General features: G+C 30.6%; 1 protein-coding gene across 2 annotated transcripts in view; it reads right to left on the bottom strand.

Moving 5' to 3' along the window:
- Positions 1-204: 204 nt before the first annotated feature.
- Positions 205-11,277, bottom strand: part of LOC134688343 (putative inhibitor of apoptosis) — a 32,688-nt gene continuing 21,615 nt past the window's right edge. For both annotated transcript variants that reach the window (XM_063548966.1, XM_063548965.1), the window contains exons 2-10: positions 8,326-9,984; positions 7,171-7,337; positions 5,005-5,131; positions 3,989-4,152; positions 2,863-2,914; positions 1,830-1,967; positions 1,161-1,301; positions 834-875; positions 205-459 (exon numbers count right to left, since the gene is read on the bottom strand). In XM_063548966.1, coding sequence (XP_063405036.1) covers positions 263-459; positions 834-875; positions 1,161-1,301; positions 1,830-1,967; positions 2,863-2,914; positions 3,989-4,152; positions 5,005-5,131; positions 7,171-7,337; positions 8,326-9,322 — 2,025 coding nt within the window. In that variant the 5' untranslated portion in view covers positions 9,323-9,984 and the 3' untranslated portion in view covers positions 205-262. The remainder of the gene's footprint in view (positions 460-833; positions 876-1,160; positions 1,302-1,829; positions 1,968-2,862; positions 2,915-3,988; positions 4,153-5,004; positions 5,132-7,170; positions 7,338-8,325; positions 9,985-11,277) is intronic.

Raw genomic sequence — 11,277 nt, 5'->3', positions numbered from 1 at the left:
ACTTGAATCACACAAAATGATAAGTGGTCAAAAATGTTCTGCTCTTCTCAGATATTCAATGACGAAATTGCAAAATGGCGAAATTGCAAAAATAACATATTTCTGGTAAACAGTATGGATAACAGGATCAATCTAGATAGTAGTTATTGATGTCACTACTACTTCTTTTGTTGATCCAGCCTTTGGTGGGACATACTTCCTTGGTCTTTGTTGGTATCAGTTATCCCTTGGAAGGATAGTTACAGCTGTACTTGGCCTGCTTTTATGCTAAGTATGTCTTATACTTCTTTTTTATCTTCTTATTACATTTCAAACAATGATGAATTGGTTTTGAGCAACTTTCACAAACTAGCCGATGTCCACACGGCGTAAATAACATACATATCTGTTCTTTGCCACATTTCCAACACATCAAACTGTCTTTTAACTTTTTGTTTTCCTTCATCACTTTTTCTGCATCTTAAAAAAAGATTTTAAAAGATCTATAATGTGAATATTGAATGAATAAAATGTTACACAATATAAGTGGAAAAATTCTTTCACTTTGTAGTATGTAATGTTAGTCTTAAGGATCAAAATTTAAAATAATGCAAATAAAATTTCACATTAGAGGCAAATACAAGCTTTGAATACTAAATCTGAACTGATTTTTGAAGTTAAATGTCAAAATTAATGTTAGAGAATAAAGTAACAGTGTGTTTTCTGTAAAATTAGTTAAAAGATAGCAATCATAATCACATTTGTGATTGATGTTCAACAATTGCAAAAAATTGTGAACTTACAGTGTTATGCTTTAAAATTGAACAGTATAGATAAATAAAATATGGACTTACCTCCAACTGGCTCCTCTTTTTCAAGAGCTTCCATGAACTCAGCTAAAACAAATATATAAATTTAGTCTTTTATCATTTTTTTTCTCTCTAAGGCAAATTTTTTTCTGATTTTAGCTATATGTACACTTTTCTTAAAACTAAGAATGAAAACATACCACTGAAAATCAAAAGGGCCATAATAATAAAATATCAATCATGCTTACAAATTAATGCCATTGAAATATATCACTTCTCAGTACAATTAGTCCTTATTCTAAAATTAGTGATCTTAGTAATGAAACATTTGTTCAACTTTAAAAACAGCATACAGATAAACAACACACATACCTGCAGTCAACAAGGATTTTTTTGTTTCTTCATTTTCTTCTTCTTCTTCCTCATCATCATCATCAGTAGGAAGATCCTCACCACGATCTTGCATATCTAATATTTTATTCAAAACATGCTGTGGTGTGAATTTAAAATCAGCTGAAAAACAATGATTTTACCATAAGCAAAAGTCCAGCAAATTTCATCAAAAAGCTGCTAGCTGCTACCATGACTGTTGGCTTAATTTTTAGTATATTAAATGATAAGACTATCTCTGCCCTTTGATACAAATTCAGAACTTAAAAATCAGGAAGTAAAAAGGAAACAAAATTCAGATTTTCAATAAAAGGACAGAAAATTTGGACTTCAAATATAGTAGTGAAATATAATTAATTCTTTTTATTAAATAAGGTTATCTTGGTTATTACATAAAACTTCAAAATATCATTCCTGCATTTTCATTTACAAAACTCTAGATTGAAGTAAAACATTTTTGTAATTTGTAATTTTCAGTCACTTTATACACTTTTGAAGTAAAATAAAATCTGTCTATGACTTACAGCTCCATTCCTATAAGAAAGGAAATGCATATGATGAACAAACTATAAAGCATGCAGAATCCATATCTGTGTTTAAATAATTCTAAACTTTTAATTCCAATGGTCAAAGTAAAATTTGAAAAGTTACCTTTATCTTTAAAGACTTCTTCTGCAGCTCTTCTAATGACCTTTTTGTTGTATCCAAAGTTAACAATATCTTTAAATTCTTGTTTGTTTAATATGTCTTTTATTTTCCTTTCTCTGATGTCATCTCTTGTTTGTGCAGCTAAAACAAAATAAACATTTTCTTCAAAAACAGTATATCAAAGCAATATTCAACTCACATTTAATTTTTACTACCTCCAACATGTACAGGATTTGTGTTATATTTAATGAACCAAAATATTTGAGCTGCTACTATACTATTTATTTCTTTAAATTTTATTCTAAAGCAATAAGGCATGTAATGTTAATTTTGATTGGATGAAATCTGCAGTAAATTCCACAATTGTTTGTCAAAGTCACTGACAATAACCTTGTTTGATTTGTTTTTGTACGTTTTTAGAGTTTTGCATTAGATCATGTAGATTAGGATTAACATTACTGTGTTGAAAGAGTTGACACCATAAACTTAGGATTTTGTATGCAATTTTCAACCCTCAAATCTCCAATTGAGATTGACAATTTTTCAAAAAAGGGACTGTCATATGGTCATCCCTTAGTTCATATTTTTGTGATTTTTATTGTTACTAACAATATCAGGAAGAATCAAGTTATGTACCAGAAAGTGGTGTGATGATGTTGCATCCACACACAGATCTTCTCATAATCTTTGAAAATATTGTTAATTAATAAAAAGTTTAATATATTCTGTATTTAAATGCATACAATGTGACAACATGAACAGAAAAATATTTTCCTCCAAGATCTCTACTAGTAAAATAACAGACTATATTGTACTAGCTTCCATTGGTTGGAAGGGAAAGTCAATAAGAAGAGGACACACAAGTATTTTCTTAATCTAGTAATATACTGGCAAAAGTCTTTCGTAAATATCCACATGTAATGTATCACACCGCACTTTCATCATACCTTTTCAAGTAAGTAAATCAACCTATACACATCATTTCCATATATAGAATGAACATTTGATCAAATAACAAAAATAGTATAATACTAACCTTCTGCTTCTTCTGATTCCCTCATTAATGCGTCTACATTTGGTGAACTTGCCTAAAATGTTATAGTATTAAAAAGACTTACAAATATATTATATATATATAGATATAAAACTCATCTAAACATCAACCCAACAATGTTAGTTCTGTAAATTTGCTTTTGCAAATTTTTTGTTTTTCCCTCGCCGGCATTTGAACTCATGCTTCTGAGATATCATGACACCAAATCGCCTGCACTGTATCTGACACGCTAAACCACTTAACCACCTGGGTTTATATATATTTTATAGTTAGGTTGATTTTATAGGCACTTTGTGTATATTCTATCATTTGGCATTTCTTAATCACAAGAAATCTGATGGACAAGGTATAATTTATAGTTGTCACTACATATATATAGCAAAAGTAAATAAACACGGTGTACAGAATGTTATATATATATATTATATAGAAATAAAATGATTTAGCTTTATACTGTAGTAAAAGCATTGATGAACAATTGAGTTCAACATCATGAACATGCTCATACAAAACTTAAAAACTAAACAATTCACATACTTTAATGGATTCTTTCACTTTAAAATTTTTATTTGAAATTTCAAAATTAATCAAAATCATAGGAATATTGGTTTCAAAGTGTATAATTATTTAAAACGAAGTCCATTCTGTGTTAAATTGTTATATGTATTTCCATTTGTATCCATCTATTGTTTTTCAACTGATTTTTTTATTTTGTTCTTATTTTGAACTGTTACACCACTGTCCCAGGTTAGGGGAGGGTTGGGATCCTGCTAACATGTTAAACCCCGCAACATTCTTTATTTATACTGACTGTCCCAAGTCAGGAGCCTGTAATTTAGTGGTTGTCCTTTGTTGATGTGTTACATATTTTTTGTTCCATTTTTTGTAAATTAACATAAATAAGGCTGTGAGTTTTCTCATTTGATTTGTTTTCCATTTGTCATTTCTGTGCCTTTTATATGCCTTTATAGTGCTATGAGCTTGCTCATTGTTTAAGGCCCCTGTAGTTATTTTTTTTTGTGTCATTTGGTCTCTTACAGAGAGTTGGCAGTCATACCACATCTTCTTTATATCTATTCAACGCTAACTCAAACTAATAATCACTTACTACAAATCTTTCCCTGATCTGATTGATGAAGTCTCTTCCTTTCATTTTAATAACAAATTTACAAAATGGAAAATAATAGGCATGTTGTTCCCATGGATTATCGCCACTTTCCCAGTGTTGTAGTCCCCCGTCACAATAATGGCATCTACATTCATCACCACGCCCTGAAATATAAGTAAATAAATGAAGAATAAGTCAATGGGATGCCAAAGTGACAACAACCATAATCAAATTTGTATTGTGTTTGTGGTGAGTTAAAAGCATTTAAAGTGTTTAAGTTATTATGTAAGTTTTAAAACATTTGGTTGAGGCAAGCTAATTTTGGGACCAATGGTTCAACATAGTAATGGACAAGGGTAAAACTAAATGCCCCCTCAATTAAACATTTACCATCAATTCCTTGATCAAGTTAAACCAGCATACACTTAACCATGGGTAAACTATATAAGGACAGGTTATGAGATAATCTTTCTATTAAATTAAACCATGCATAAATTTTAGTGCAAAAAAAAAATGCATACATAAACATGATAAATGTCCTTTTGTCTCTGATGGGCAGTGGACTCATTGGAAAATATTCCACATCTCTTTAATTCTGATGGGCAGTGGTATCATTGGAAAATATTCCACATCTCTTTTGTTTCTGATGGGCAGTGGTCTCATTGAAAAATATTCCACATCTCTTTTGTCTCTGATGGGCAGTGGTCTCATTGGAAAACATTCCACATCTCTATTATCTCTGATGGGCAGTGGTCTCATTGGAAAATATTCCACATCTCTATTATCTCTGATGGGCAGTGTTCTCATTGGAAAACATTCCACATCTCTTTTGTCTCTGATGGGCAGTGGACTCATTGGAAAATATTCCACATCTCTTTGGTCTCTGATGGGCAGTTGTCTCATTGGAAAACATTCCACATCTCTTTTGTCTCTGATGAGCAGTGCGAGTGCTCTCATTGGAAAACATTCCACATCTCTTTAGTTTTATATTGGTTGACTTCAAATAAAACCCTTACCAGTATAAAAGAATCCAGCTTTAGCTATATCTATTGATGTAGGTCTAATAACAATATTAGGCCAATTGCTGAATGTTTTGATTCTGTCTCCTTCATCTATAAGATTAGGGAACTTAGGATTGTAAATCTGGAAGAAAAAAAGAAACTTAAATTATAAAGAGGATAAAATCTGAACTACATTTTTGTTTCAGAATTTTTTTATTTACAAATGATTTTATTTTATATTTTATTACATCATTATAATGCCATTATCATGAATATACATTCTTAATTCATTTTTGATTTTTTAACTCTGTCATAAAAAAGTAGCCCTGCATGCAACATATAATTAATATATAATCTAGCTAAAATTCCAATCTGACTTAAGCAAAGTATTTGTACCTTTAAAAAACCTATTTTGTCATAGAGACTGTTATATTTTACAGACACTTATAATTTTCAAGTTTGATAATACTCCATCATATACAATCATTGCATTGTTTGAATTGTATTCAAATAATTGTAATCATTTTGTAATCATTTGTACCAAATTCAAATTATGATTATTCTGCCTGTAATGGGCGTCTTTAATTGACAATAAAATATATTTGAATTGATTTGATTTTATACATGATATAAGAATAATGCATTTGTTACTTTAAATACAATCCATGGTAAAATAGATTTGGTTTATAGCATTTTGAGTTTCACTTCAACATGTTCAACAATTCAAAGAAGTTTTTTTTAAATGAAAAAACCCTTGTGGTTTGCATACTCGACGTCCCAACAATGTCACTGGGAAAACAAAATCTCACAAAATTCTTGAGTTCAAAGACTCATTACTCCTTCAAACATTGTCACATAAGTTAACTGTCTACATACATGACATAGTATGTCCTAATTATCTACAAAGTTTCATGATGTTTTGTAATGTAGTTTCTGAGGAGTTGCCATTAAGAACTTCTAAAGTGGCATATTAAGGTCAATGTGGCCTAGATGAAACATTAAATAATAATTTCCTGTCAATATACACATTTACATATGCTACAAATGTAACGTCTTCGAATTACCAAAACCATTTACGACGTCGGTATTTTCCCTCAAAAAAACGTATGCGTAACAAAAACACTGGACACTTATTTTACCACATAATTCTAAACATTCATGATCAACATATTTCTTTATTTTTCGAACAAATAAGTGCAGCAAATGCACATTTTGAAAATATAAATAAATATTTGCTACAAGCATTATAATGGAAATAATTAGCGACGATGTTGTGTATCCTTTTCAGAAAATAGCATCAAAACACCATTTATTTAGATTGTAACATAATAGCTGGACATTTAAAAAAATCAGGTGTTCAGTTTGGACTATCAAATCATTCATAGGTTGCAGATTTTATTAAACCTCTGGTATTGCACATTTCGAATACCAAGTTATTTTAAAAATAAAAAGATAGCAATTACATATTTTTCTTACCGATTCTTTCATTTTGATTATTAGTTCTTCCAAATTACTACTTCTTACACATAACGAAGATCATTCCAAGCATATCTACTATGGTCGTTTTTTGATTTTTTTGCAGTAAATTTCATATAATGTCAGAGTCCGAATCTGAACAATTCTATTATACGAAAATGTGGGATACAATGTTAAATTTGTATAAGTTTTAGGTCAAAAACTCTATTTTATGCTAATTTAATGTTACAAGTTACACCAATTTTTGCCGTTTTCTATATGTCCTTTTCATGCTTTATAGATTAAATATTAATTTACATTACTAGTAATGTGGATTCTTATGGCATGCATTCATCATTTTATCATGAAAAAAAATCTTTTTCAAAAAATATTAAAAATACACATAAATATTATATGTTGAAAGCAATTGAAAAAGCGCATTTTACAATGGCGTCAACTTTGTGCACGCCGTTTATATCCTCATTAGCTCACAAAAATGCATGAAATTCTGCTGAGTGGTTTTACAAAGGTGTGATTTAACAAACTGATGCAGTAGTATATTTGTGTTTAATTTCCAATTTCGAAGGGCATAGCTCCTAGATGAAACATTGAACCAGAAATTCTCCTCAATATACCTTCTATGTCATATATATTTGCAAAATGTTTGGTTCAAATAAATGTCTTGCAGTTAAATAATAGGTTACAATGACTTTAAATCAAAACTACCTTTCTCCAATCCTTCTGAATGTCATCAATAAAGTTTTGACCTTTGACCCTTTTCAGGTACCAACAATTAGGACTATGTCTGGCATGCTCAGTCCAAGGACTATCATTTTCATCCCACTCAGATAGGCCTAAATCACAACAAAAGCATCTAACAATATCATGATCCACTGAAAAAAGAATAATTATTGCTAGTTATGAGAACTGGTTAACATGGTTAATATTGAAACAGCAAAAAAAATTTTTTTTAATTTATCACCTTTATTTGTGAGTATGTTAAAAGTATTTTGTATATGGGTGTTCAATACATGATCTTGCATAGAATAATCTTACAATAATTTTGAATTTTAGAAACAATTATATATATAACAACAAATGAACAAGGAACTTATGGTCCAAGGACAGTTATCGTCCCTTGGTTTTCATTGTCTACGAATATAGTTCCTAGTGTAAAAGTGTATAACTTGCATGTTTTATTTGATACACTTTCCCAATATATTTCTTGATATTAAATGCATGAATTATTAAGTATGGGGATGTAATTACATGTCAAAAAAGTTTTGGTGCTGAATTTTTATATTAAGTAGTGAATTGGTCCAGTTCTAAAAAGGTCAAATTTTATCACGTCTGAAGCTGTCAAACTGGATTTTACACCCCCTTAACACAGAATTGTCAATATTTTGAGTTAGAGCTGGTAGAAGTTTCTATAACTTTGATATTATTTTTCTCACTGGTAGTACACTACACTGTAAAAATCTTTTTGAGAAAGAGCAGGTGCGATTTTTTTAATTTGAATTTATTGTCTAATAGAAATGCACTACGAAATAACTGTGTTCTCGGGCCTAATGTATGTACTGTGTTTTTTTTTGCATTTACTTTCTTTTAGATTTTCTTCTCAGCATCAATTTATTTTGCAGATAATTTGTATTAGCTTTGTTGATCTATTCAAACTTGAAATGAACTAGATAAGGCATATGCATGATAAATAATGACTTCCTTATTCATGTTATTTGTTTCTAAAGACACTCATGAAAAATAAATCAATTGCAAACATGAGCCTGTGTACCGTGTTTACCATCATGACCATACAATATTTCATGAGAGCGAAATTTATGTTAGCATTTTTCAGCAACTAGTAAAAGTATTAAGTACACTCACTTGTATAATAGAACCCAGCTGTTGCTACAATTCTTGGTTCCTGAATATCTTTGTGTGGCCATGTATGAAAAGTGTCTATTCTATCTGTTACTGTTTCCATTTCTGGATGTTTATAGTTGAAATTTTCTGGTCTTGCAATGGCAGACTGAATGTCAGCACTTGCAAAAGAGGATTGTATTGAAGCTGTTCCATCAGACACTGCTCTTGAATTAGTTGTTAGAAAGCTTCCTGGTAAATATGAATTACCATGGCTCTGACTAGTTCTATAGGGATATGGTGTACTACCACTGATCAGAAGGCATTCTGTAGACATTGATCCTGGAGGAGCCGAGTCAGTGTATATTGATGATTCTGTTCTGCTTGTTGCAAACCCACTATCCTGACTAACAACAGATTGCTGTACCATTGATGGCGGCAGTATCTCTGGAATTGTATTATTCTCAATATTTCCAAAAGCCGTGTTTGAGGGAATGTTTATATTAGTATCTAACTTATCCTTTAAAGTACTTATATCTAACTTATCCTTTAAAGTACTTATATCTAACTTATCCTTTAAAGTACTTATATCTTCAACTTTTTGAGCAATCAATTCATTTCTGTTAATTTTTTCAATATCTTCTTGAACATGTTGAATGTTATTTTTCTCTTCCGTTGTTTCTGTATTTTGGCTCTGTATTTGCCATTTCCCTCGATCATTAAAGGTTTGACACCCACCTTCAGGTTTGAGTATAAACTGTATGAACTGGCAGTCTGGATTAAGTTTAAAGTGCATTTGTTGGGGATGGACATTCCTGGTCCAATCTTTCACGGATGTTGTTAACCCACAACAAAAACATGTTACATCTTGATTTTTACCCTGATAATAGAATCCTGCTCGAACCAATAAAATTGGCCAGACCGGCGCATTTTTTGGCCAATTATAAGTGAAAAAAGTAGTTTGTCGTGCTGATTCATTTTCAAAAACACTATTGAATAGTTTCAAAGATCCTTCAGCCATATCTTACTTATGTCAAAATAATGCTATATTAATATAAATATATATACAAACACTCACAAAACAGTTAATAAAATTTTACCTAATGCCCAGAAATGTATATTTCATCAACTATATATATTTACAAATAGTTACTCAAAACGCTATCTCTTATCTTATTATTTTGAATTTGTAGCTTTGAAAATCTAGTCTCAAATACAGGGACAATAAATAAAAAGTTAATATAATGAAAGAAAATCTTTCCAATAAGATCTATAGAGTTTTTTCAGGCTTTTCTCCTGCTTTCCTATTTGTAAAATTTTGTTACACTGAGTACTGTCTTTGGTTAATGCAAAGGCTCTGTGCACCCAGAAATTTCGGTATCCTCTTTTCACAGCACTATAACTGTTTTTTTCTTGATTTGGTTTTTCTTTGTCTTCAAAAGAATCAAATCCAAGAAAATCTTCTTCAAAAGTATAAAAGTCTCTACAAACAGAACAGCAGCAACTTGTCTGAACTGTTATGAAGTCTATTATGGTCCTATCTTCTATCAAAAATTCTTTGCACTTAAGCAAAGCCTCTTCATTAGTATTATCAGTTTCTATTGATTTTGTTGAATCCAAATGAAACATTGTGCATATCTGTGATGCTAATTCTGTCAGTTACGTTTCCATCTTGACTTCAAACTACAATTAAAATATGAAACAAGGCTGAAAATTGTTGAAATTTACATCATATTTTGAAAATAACAAAAAAGTAAATAAAAGATTATGTAATCATAATACATGTATACCTATATCTAGGATTAAAAGCAAAATTCAAGTTCTTGCAAAGTTAAATGTGTATGTACTGGCTGGTAAAACAGCCAACAATGTGGTGGTATGATCTAAATAGTACACAAAAGTCCTTTTTTATAGGTTATAACACAAGGATTACATTTAAAAAACAGCAGTGTACATGCAGAAATTATCTTTTGCTTTTAACATGTTTAACCCCTTCCTGTTCCCATCGGTACTCTGGTACCGATGGGCTATATTTTTGGGCAACTAGCTTGCGTAAAGTATTGAAACTTTGACATTTAGTGACGTACAGAAGTGGTTGATGGCTCAAATCAATCCCCTATATCACAGCTTGGTGATTTTTGGTGCCTAAAACCTCTTCCGAGTACTGTTTACTATCAAATAGCCCCTAACGGACAACGTTTTCTCCTGTGAAAACCGTGTTTTTTTTTTATTTTGAACACAATATTTCCGTAGAGTTTGGGAAAATATACTGTTGATTTTGGGGGCAATATAACTTTTTTTTATTAACTCCGCCGTGTATTTTTGAAGGAAACTATTCATAGTATGATTAAAACTTGTACCCAGGTGAAATAAGTGATTGCAAGTGTACCAACGAAATCATTTACTTGAAATGCACTCTCAATTTGTGGTCAGTACTTTCTAAATTAATTGAAAAAGAGACAAAAAAAGACAAAAAGTCATGATTTTTTTTTTCGAAGTTGAAATAGATGTAACAGAACATTGTTTCTGAAGTGCCTGGTTATGGTAATGCCGAAAACACTTTTATTGAAATAAAGAAACCGGCAAAAGTAAAGAAAAAAAATGGCAGACTAAAGTTTGATATCATCCTATATTTGCTCAAAATGATGGGATTTACAACAATTATATGTTATATCAAGACTTAATTTCTAAACGAGAACAGACTGATTATTTGTTAATTCTCACTTCGTGAATGGAACAGTTAACTACTAAAATTTCACTATTTTTAACTGGAACTCCTGTGGTTCAGTGGGAAGCTGCACTAGCCCACAGCAGGAAGATTGCATGGGCGAACCTCAAAGCCGAAGGTGAAAAAATAATTTCCTATATTAAATGTAACTTAACTTTACTTTACTTTCAATTTCAAAAAGAGGGTCGTGAATACATACAAAACTCAAAATAAAAACAAAAAACAATGTTTGGATGTTTTTAAATAAT

This window comes from Mytilus trossulus, chromosome 10 (assembly GCF_036588685.1).
Source record: "Mytilus trossulus isolate FHL-02 chromosome 10, PNRI_Mtr1.1.1.hap1, whole genome shotgun sequence".
Taxonomy (NCBI): Eukaryota; Metazoa; Mollusca; class Bivalvia; order Mytilida; family Mytilidae; genus Mytilus; species Mytilus trossulus.
This window is presented reverse-complemented; position numbering and strand designations above follow the sequence as displayed.